Here is a 9,626-nt window from a genome sequence, read left to right as displayed (position 1 = left end):
CCTCTCCTTTCCTTTCCCTTTTCTCCTAAGCTTATATAATGTGTTTCTCATGATTCTAATCTTTTCTGAGTCACAAGCCCCTTTGAGAATCTGATGAAAGTTATGGACCCTCTCCTAGGAAAAGTGCACATTCACACATATTCCCACAGATCCTCTGAAGCCCATTTACAAGCACCTTAGAAATCCATGGACCACAATTGAGAGATCTTTTTTGCCATAAATAAATGATAGTATCAGAGGAAATAATAGCTAATTTGTGAGGAATCTGCAGCAAGCACAGACCAAAGAGACCTGATGTTCCTTTCTTTTCATTTTTAATGATTTCAAACAAACTTTGTATGTGCCTGAAATTTATGGAACATTTCAAGCATATAGCAAAGTAGAGAGATTTTTGCATAGTGAATCATCATGTACCCATGACTTGGCTTCAACAATGAACACACCATCTGTTTTTTTGTTTTTTTTTTTGTTTTTTTTTGAGACAGGGTCTTGCTCTGTTAGCCATGCTGGAGTTCGGTGATGCAAACACAACTCATTAGAGCCTCCAACTCCTGGGCTCAAGCAATTCTTCCACCTAAGCCTCCAGAGTAGCTGGGACTACAGGCCCATATCACCACACCCAGCTAATTTTTGAATTTGTTGTAGGGACGAGGTTTCACTATGTTGCCCAGGCTGGTCTTGAACTCCTAGCCTCAAGCGATCCTCCCACCTCAGCTTCCAAAGCTCTGGGGTTATAGGCATCAGTCGCAGAGCCTGGCCACACAATCTTGTTTCATCTATGTTCATCTATTCTCCAAATCTCAGACATATTATTTCATGAGTAAAAATTTCAGTGTGTAGCCCTAAAGATTAAAGACTTTTAAAAAACAATGACATAACTGCCATAACACACAAGATTATTATTATACTGAAAAAATAGTTTTCTAATATAATCAAATTTTCATTTAGTTGTTTACATTTATGTGAGTACCTGGTAGTTTTTTTAAAAAAAATACTTGCTTTATTTGAACCAGAATTCAAAGTCCACACATTCACATTCAAGCCTGACCTTTCAAATGCTTTCGCTAATGGTTATTGACAGTGGCTCTGTTTTCTTTGGCAAGACAAAGAAAATGGATGAACAATTATTCAGTGAATTTAGGCTGTGGTTAACCAATCTAAATTAAGGAAACTAACAAACAGCAAGAAAGTTTTTCAATCTGAATTTTTCAGATGATTGACCTTGCTCTTTATATTTTGCAGTTACAATTTTAAAGAAATCTATCATCTCTCGTACCCTCCCTCCCTCTGTTCCTCTGGATTCCCACTGTGTTCTCTGCTATGTCAGGTGTCTGAAGACAGTACCAAGTATTATAATTAATTGATTCCTATCCTCTGGATATTAAAAACCAGTAGGGGAGCCAACATGAATAATTATTCATATATAATTATTTTTATATATAGGTTTATGAGAAAACATCTGATCAATTATGAAAGAGTTTATAAAACTAATAAACATTCATTGAAATGTATGGGATACTTACCATGTGCTGGACATTGTACTGGGTGCTGGGTAGATATTGATGAATATAAGACACAGTACCCATCCTTCTAGAACTTTTGAGGGGACACAGTCTGGATTTTGCTGATTGTATTCCCATGGTGTTGTTTTTCAAGGAACTGTGTTTTATTGTACTTTCAGTAAACTGGTATTTGGATTTAGAGGCTTGATCAGATTCAGGGACAATTTACTTGGTAAGATTACCTCATGGGTGGTGATACGGTCTCCCATTAGGAGGCATACAATGTCTGATTGTCTCTTCTTTGTGATGTTAGTGGCTGTTGAAAATCAGTGCAATCCATTAGGGATTGCAAAATGCTTTTGTTCCATCATTCCCTTTTCATTTATTCTCTTCCATAATGAGAAGCTTTTCTCATCTACTCTGTGGTACCACTCTATGGTACAGTTTATCTAGGAAACACCAGATAAATTATTTGCCAGTTTTCAAAGTAATGAGTTGGTTCATTAGTGTTATCCTCCAAATGTGATCAATTAGTTAATTTTAAAAGTGACCGTGTGAGGCCAGGTGTGGTGACTCACACCTGTAATCCTAGCACTTTGGGAGGCGAGGAAGGAAGATCACTTGAGCTTAGGAGTTTGAGACCAGCCTGGGCAACATAGTGAGACCCCTCAACTCTGCCACCTCTCTATTTTAAAAATAAATAAATAAATAAACAAATAAAATAAAAGTGACCTTGTGAAGTGAACTCATCAATCTTAACATATTGACATGGTCAATCTGTTGTAGGCATTACCCTATTGATGCTCAAATTGTCCTATTTTTTGGCAAGAGACCCCTTTAAATTGGCTCCTGAGTCCTTAGGACACAACCCTAGTTGTCTTTGAGTGCTTCCTCAGTATCTAACATAATAAGATGTTTTAGATTTACCTTGTACATTTCCTGGCTGGGACCTATGACCAACCATTTCTCCAAGGAGCTCTGATTCCTTTTATTACAAAATGGTGTTTTAAGAGACTCTAATGTAGATACTAATTGTACTCATTGCTACTGATTGATCATTTTTTTCTAAGCCTTTGAGTGGGCAGAGCTAGAAAATATAAATTTGTAAATTTAAAACATTAAAATAAAACACATTATATATTATTGTTGATACTTCCAATTCAAATTTAGGACTGCATGGCTCTTATTTACCTTTGTCTTAAAACTGTATCTCCTTTCTCCCTTGCCAAGAATCCCAGTCCTTAGCCACATTGGGAGTGACAGAATAAGTTCACATAGCCACTTGTTTGTTTTATCTCACAACACACAACAAGCCTCAGAATACCAACACCAGCACTACAACCAAAAATAGGATAACCAAAAAGCAGTTTCAGATCTTTTAAAATTCTTCTTTGTCCTTCGAGTATATACCACTAAGGATGTTCAGTCAGTTTATTATGTTTTAATGTTACTTAGATTAATTTCTCTTGGAATTTATACCATCAAGTTGACCTTTGTTTTCATTTTGTTTTGATTTTGGGGAATTACTTTAAAATTTTAATTTTACATTATGTAAATTATTTACAAAATAAGGTATATTCAAAAAAGTCTAGCTTCTATCTTTGTCTCTTGCATCTTATTCTCTCCTTCCTCTCTAGGTAACTATTTAAAAAAATCTTTTGTGACTTTTTCTTCTTTTATTTGTTATTTATTTATTTGAGATGGAGTCTCGTGCTGTCATCCAGGCTGGAGTGCAGTGGCGTAATCTTGGCTCACTGCAACCTCTGCCTCCTAGGTTCAAGCGATTCTCCTGCCTTAGCCTCCCAAGTAGCTGGGATTATAGGCGTGCACCACCATACCTGGCTAATTTTTGTATTTTTAGTAGAGATGGGGTTTCACCATGTTGGCAAGACTGGTCTTGAACTCCTGACCTCAAGTGATCCACCTGCCTTCGGCTCCCAAAGTGCTGAGATTATAGGCATGAGCCACCGCGGTCGGCCTATTTGTTTTAAAATGTAAGCAAACACTTATGTTCCAACACCTTTTCTTAGATAAAAGGTAGCAAATCATACAGTTTTCTCCATCTTGCTTTTTAAACTTAACGTTATATCTTGGAGATTTTTTCCATGGTAGTAATAATATATAATTTTAAGTGTCTATAAAGCTAATTTAATAAATAAAATATCCTAAGTAGATATTAGACTATTTTATTTACTTCCCTAAAAATTTGTTTATTCCAGTTGGCCTCAAAAACTGTATTTGAATCTTCCCATTGGGAAAATGGATTGCCTTATGTTCAGAGTTGTCTTATTTGGGAGCATAGATGATAACTACAAAATAGTAACTTTGGAACAGTAAGCTGGAAACTTGAGGGGGATCTAGAAGGAAGGTGATATTGTTTGGCTATTTGTCCCCACCCAATATGTTGAAATGTAATCCCCCAATGTTGCAGATGGGGTCTGGTGGGAGATGTTTGAGTCATGGGGTCAGATGCCTCATGAATGTCTTGGTGCCATCCTCACAGTAATGAGTGAGTCCTTGCTCTGAGTTCACACAAGATCTGGTTGTTTAAAAGTCTGGGCCCTCCCCTCTCTCTTGCCCCCGTCTTTCCATGTTATACGCCAGCTTCCCTTTTGCCTTCTGCCATGATTGTGAACTTCCTGACTCTCTCACCAGAAGCAGATGCTAGCACCACACTTCCTGTACAGCCTGCAGAACTGTGAGCCAAGATAAACCTATTTTCTTAATAAATTACCCAGTCTCAGGTATTCCGTTAAAGCAACGTAAACGGACTAATACAGGAGAGGTGGGGATTTAATGTGCTGGAGAGTTTGGGGAAGTGGCATGTTAGATGACTAGATGACCTGACAATATGAGCAAAGGCATGAAGGTGGGAATGTGCACAGTGTTCTCGGGATCAGTCAGCTTGGCTGGAGTTGCAGGTTTGAGAAGGGAAATAGATTGCCAGGGAAATCAACTAAGAGTTTTTTTTTAAATAATTCAGGGTCTTGTGATTCAGGGTATTGATAGGATAGGTGCCATTATATTCATTCTTTTAAAACGTTTAAATTTTATTTTGAAACGGACAAGTAATATTTAAGTAATATTGTACATATTCATTGGGGTGCATAGTGATGTTTCAATACATTTAATGTATAGTGATCAGATCAGAGTAATTAGCATATCTATCATTTAAAACATTATTTCTTTGTGTTGAGGTTACTCAATATCTTCCTTCTAGCTGTTTGAAACTCTATATTATAGTCATCCTACTGTAGTATAGAACACTAGAACTTATTCTTCCTATACAGTTGTAATTTTTTATCCTTTAGCAAATCTCTCCCTACCCTCTTCCCCCTTGCCTTCCCAGTCTCTAATATTCTCTGTTATACTTCTTATTTCTATGAGATCAATTTTTTTTAGCTTCCACATATGAGTAAGAACATGCAGTGTTTAACTTTCTGTTCCTGGCTTACTTCACTTAACATAATGTCCTTCAGTTCCATCCATATTGCCACAAATGACAGGATTTTATCCTTTTTATGGCTGAATAGTATTCCATTGTGTATATATGCCACATTTTTTTTCTTTTTTTTTTTTTTGAGACGGAGTCTTGCTGTGTTGCCCAGGCTGGAGTGCGGTGGCCGGATCTCGGCTCACTGCAAGCTCCGCCTCCTGGGTTCACGCCATTCTCCTGCCTCAGCCTCCCGAGTAGCTGGGACTACAGGCACCTGCCACCTCGCCTGGCTAGTTTTTTTGTATTTTTTTAGTAGAGATGGGGTTTCACTGTGTTAGCCAGGATGGTCTCGATCTCCTGACCTCGTGATCCGCCTGCCTCGGCCTCCCAAAGTGCTGGGATTACAGGCTTGAGCCACCGCGCCCGGCCATGCCACATTTTCTTTATCCATTAATCTGTTGTTGGACACCTACGATGATTTCATATCTTGGCTATTATGAATAGTGCTGCGATAAACATGGGGATGCAGATGTCTCTTTAATGTAGTGATTTCCTTTCCTTTGGATAAATGCCCAATAGTGAGATTACTGGATTATATGGTAGTTCTTTTTTTTTTTTTTGAGACGGAGTCTCGCTGTGTCGCCCAGGCTGGAGTGCAGTGGCGCGATCTCGGCTCACTGCAAGCTCCGCCTCCTGGGTTCCCACCATTCTCCTGCCTCAGCCTCCGAGTAGCTGGGACTACAGGCGCCCGCCACCGCGCCCGGCTAGTTTTTTGTATTTTAGTAGAGACAGGGTTTCACCGTGTTAGCCAGGAGGGTCTCGATCTCCTGACCTCGTGATCCACCCGCCTCGGCCTCCCAAAGTGCTGGGATTACAGGCTTGAGCCACCGCGCCCGGCCTGGTAGTTCTATTTGTAGTTTTTTGAGGAACCTCCACTGTTCTCCACAGTGGCTGTACTAGTTTATATTCCCACCAACAGTGTATAAGGGTTGTTTCTTCTTCACATCCTTGCCAGCATTTGTTATATTTTGTCTTTTTGATAAAAGCCATCCTAATTGGAGTGAGATGATACTTCATTGTAGTTTCGATTTGCATTTCCCTGATGATAAGTGACGTTGAGCATTTTTTCATATATTTGTTGACTATTTGTTTGTCTTTTGAGAATTGTGTATTCGGTCTTTTAACAAAGATTTATTGAGCACCTACTATGTGAAAAGTCTGTGCTGGCTGCTAGGATACAGTGGCGAGGAAGATGGATGTAGTTCCTTCCTCAAGGAACAGAGGAGACTTTTTTTTTTTTTTTTTCGAGACAGAATCTCACTCTGTTGCCCATGCTGGAGTACAATGGTGCAATATCAGCTCACTGCAACTTCTGCCTCCCCGGTTCAAGTGATTCTCCAGCCTCAGCCTCCCGAGTAGCTGGGACTATAGGCATGCACCGCCACACCCAGATAATTTTCTTATTTTTAGTAGAGACGGGGTTTCACCATGTTAGTCAGGCCAGTCTTGAACTCCTGACCTCAGGTGATCCACCTGCCTTGGCCTCCCAAAGTGTTGGGATTACAGGTGTGAGCCACCACACCCGGCCAAGACATTTTATTACTAAGAGAATTGCAGTGTACTGTGAGGGTATATAAATGGGGAACCTAGCTTAGTTTGGAAGTGGGGGTGCGTAAGTGTGTTGAGGCTGAGATCAAAGAGAGGATGATCTTTTTGATCATTCTCAGAGGTGGTGGCAGATGGTGGGAGTGACAGGGAGAGAATGGTAGTTCCAGGAAGAGAGAGCAGCACTAAGTAAAGAAGGTGGGTGTGGTTCCACTAAAAAAAAAAAAAAATTGCCTAATATGATTTAAAGGGTTGGAGCATGTAGGGAAGAGTGGATTTGAGAAGAAAATTAATTTTTTGGAGAAATTGCAAAGGAAGAAAGACTTGGTAAGAAAAGGGAACTAGCTACCTGAAGGCATATGGTAGGCACTCAAAACATGTGGAATGGATGAATAAGTAACTTTGAAACCTCACCTGTAGGCTAATAAATGATGGTGCCATTGGCAGGAATAAATAAATGAGCACAGGGTGTTAGTTTTGGAAGGAAAGTTAGTTGGGTTTTAGACACATGGTTCTTGAGGTGTGGCATCCTAGTGACTTATCAATTACTGAACCACAGTTTCAGATTGCAGTTGAAATTGTAAGTCTCAAGTGAGGAAAACAAAGAATAGAGAGCTCTTTCTTGGAAATTACTGTTAGAGGAAGAAAAGGCCTAAGGATGAAACAGAGGAGGCCTGGTAAGAGGAGCAGGATGGAGAATTTCAAGGACAGCGTGTGGTAAACAGGCCCAAATGCTGCAAAGAGGCCAAGGAGACCAATCTACAGCAAATGGGACAACCTGCTTCACAGCACTTGCAAAATGCCAGCATGTTACACAGAAGTATAGATGGAGTGCGGGGGTGGAAAAGGCATGAGTTTTACAGCCATAAGACCTGGGCTCATGACATGTCCTAATAATCCCAGCTGCTGTGGAGGCCGAGGTAGGAGAATTGCTTGAGCCCAGGAGTTCAAGGCTGCAGTGAGCTATGATTGTATCACTGCAATATAGCCTGGTTGACCCATTCTCTTTTTTTTTTTTTTTAAAGACCTAGGCTCAGTCCTAGCTCTGCCTTTTATGACACTTGTGACCCTGCGTCATCATTACTTAATGTTCTCTGAGTCTCAGTCTGCTCATTTATAAAATGAGAGAGAGAATGGCTGCCATATTTGCATCTAAAAGGTATTGTGAAGTTCAGATGTAAAAATGCATGTAAATCATTGTGTTTTCCCCATAAGTATCTCAGAAGGATCTGGCATACACAAGGTTTGTATATTTGAATGAGGTATGTGTATTACTGTGACTACTTATTTGTGTTTAAACAGAGACCAGATGAAGAAGCTGTGGTGGATCAGGGTGGGACCAGTACAATTCTCAACATTCACTATGAAAAAGAAGAGCTGGAAGGTAAGAACTGCCGTGCTGTGTAATCAGGAAAATTGGTGAGGGGCAGCCTGGCGTGGGAAGACCTGGCTGTGTGTCCTGACTCTTTCTCACTAGCTGTAAGACCTTGGGGAAAAATCACTTGATTTCCTTTAGCCTCAATTTCCTCATCTGGTAAATATAAGTGGGGATACTAATACCTGTACTACCTGATAGGGATATCATTAGGATCTAATTGCCCACATGAGGGATAGTGCTTTGAACTCTGTGAAGTCCAATATAAATATTAACAAATTACCTGTTCTTTGAGAATGTGATGTACTCAGTTCAGTGCGTTGATTCTTGACAACTGCCTGGAAATACAAATATATACAAAACTTAAAGAGAAAATAAAATACAAATAGTTTTAAAAACTCAGTTTGGCTATAAAACCCTATTTTTACCCCATTTCCAATATTTACTGTTTCTATTCTAATTATACCCATTTCTGCCTGGTGTTTTCATCTAAACAAGAGGGAAAACAGGAACACACCTGTGACATACTCTGGAGTTCATAACATCAAAGTTATGTAAAAGCCCAGCTGAAGTGGAAAGGAAGGAAGAGGCATTTTGGATGACCCACTCTGTCCAGTTTACCTTATTTCAGCTCTTCCTTTCTCTACACCTCACCCCTGGCTCCCCACATGACCGTTGTGTGGTGTCCTGCTTTCCTTCTTCCCGTGGGGACTAGCTGATGTGTTAGGAGTGTTAGGAGTTGGACCCACACCTGGCCATGGTTTTCTGATTATCAGTGTTGATGCTCAGTTTCATTAGAGGAAGGCTCATGTCCAGTATAGCTTTAATGAGAAGCCACATTTGGCTCAAAAGCCTTTGTGAAATCTCTGCAGCATCCCCTGCAATGTTGAAGGCTATGAAACAGCAACTTTCTGATGCCTGAGACAGCATGTGAAATGTTCTCTCTGTACTGCCTGTTCCCGTGACAGTTTTTTCATCAAAGTTGTACAACCTCCAGAGAAAACTTGTCCTTTTGATGGGGAGAACGGAAGCTGTAGAGGCTGACTCAGCCTTTGGGTCTGTTACCATGAGAACTGATGGTAGGTGGCTCTGTGGAGGTCAGTGGTGTTTGGGTATACCAAGGTGAAGTTTTCCAAGTTATTTTGACCAGAAGGAAGAAGAGAAAATGTGAGTTGCAGCAGTTGGGAGGGAGTGGGAGAAGGAAAGAGTGTGGAATGGAAGGCTAACATTTATTGAATGTTAGGCATTAGATTAGGCACCTTATACAAGTTGTCCTTTTCATCTTCATAGCACCCCAGGCAGGTAGGTATCATTATCCCTATTTTACACATGAGGAAACTGCTCAAGGTCATCCAGCCTAATAGCAAGTGAGGCTGGGGAGAGAATCCTGCTCTTTTCATTCTGCCACACAGCCTGCAAGGGAGGACAGTAACTATCATTAACCACCCAACCTCAATATCTTGCCCCATCAAATAAAATTTTGTATGTTGCTCTTGCCTCTTCTTCTGTTCTGATGATCCCAGGATCTCTCTACCGTCTCATTGCATCTTGGGGCCACGTTGCTGTCAGTTTAGTTGTCCTATAGCAAGCACCACTGGACCTTTGCCCTTAGCAAGGAGGTAACCATTTATGAACACTCTTGTCTACTTGGGAGCAGAATAAGAAACCTGGACAAGCTCTCTTGAATCTTTTTTTTTTTTTTTTTTTT

The 9,626-nt window shown here is 40.3% G+C and overlaps 1 protein-coding gene across 1 annotated transcript in view; it reads left to right on the top strand.

Annotated features, from left to right (window-relative positions):
• Window positions 1-9,626, top strand: part of SLC4A8 (solute carrier family 4 member 8) — a 92,420-nt gene that overhangs the window by 8,867 nt on the left and 73,927 nt on the right. Inside the window, 1 exon segment of the mRNA XM_017861522.1 lies at window positions 7,846-7,927. Coding sequence (XP_017717011.1) covers window positions 7,846-7,927 — 82 coding nt within the window.

The sequence above is a fragment of the Rhinopithecus bieti genome, unplaced genomic scaffold (assembly GCF_001698545.2).
Source record: "Rhinopithecus bieti isolate Rb0 unplaced genomic scaffold, ASM169854v2 scaffold_56806, whole genome shotgun sequence".
In the NCBI taxonomy this organism is placed as follows: Eukaryota; Metazoa; Chordata; class Mammalia; order Primates; family Cercopithecidae; genus Rhinopithecus; species Rhinopithecus bieti.
This window is presented reverse-complemented; position numbering and strand designations above follow the sequence as displayed.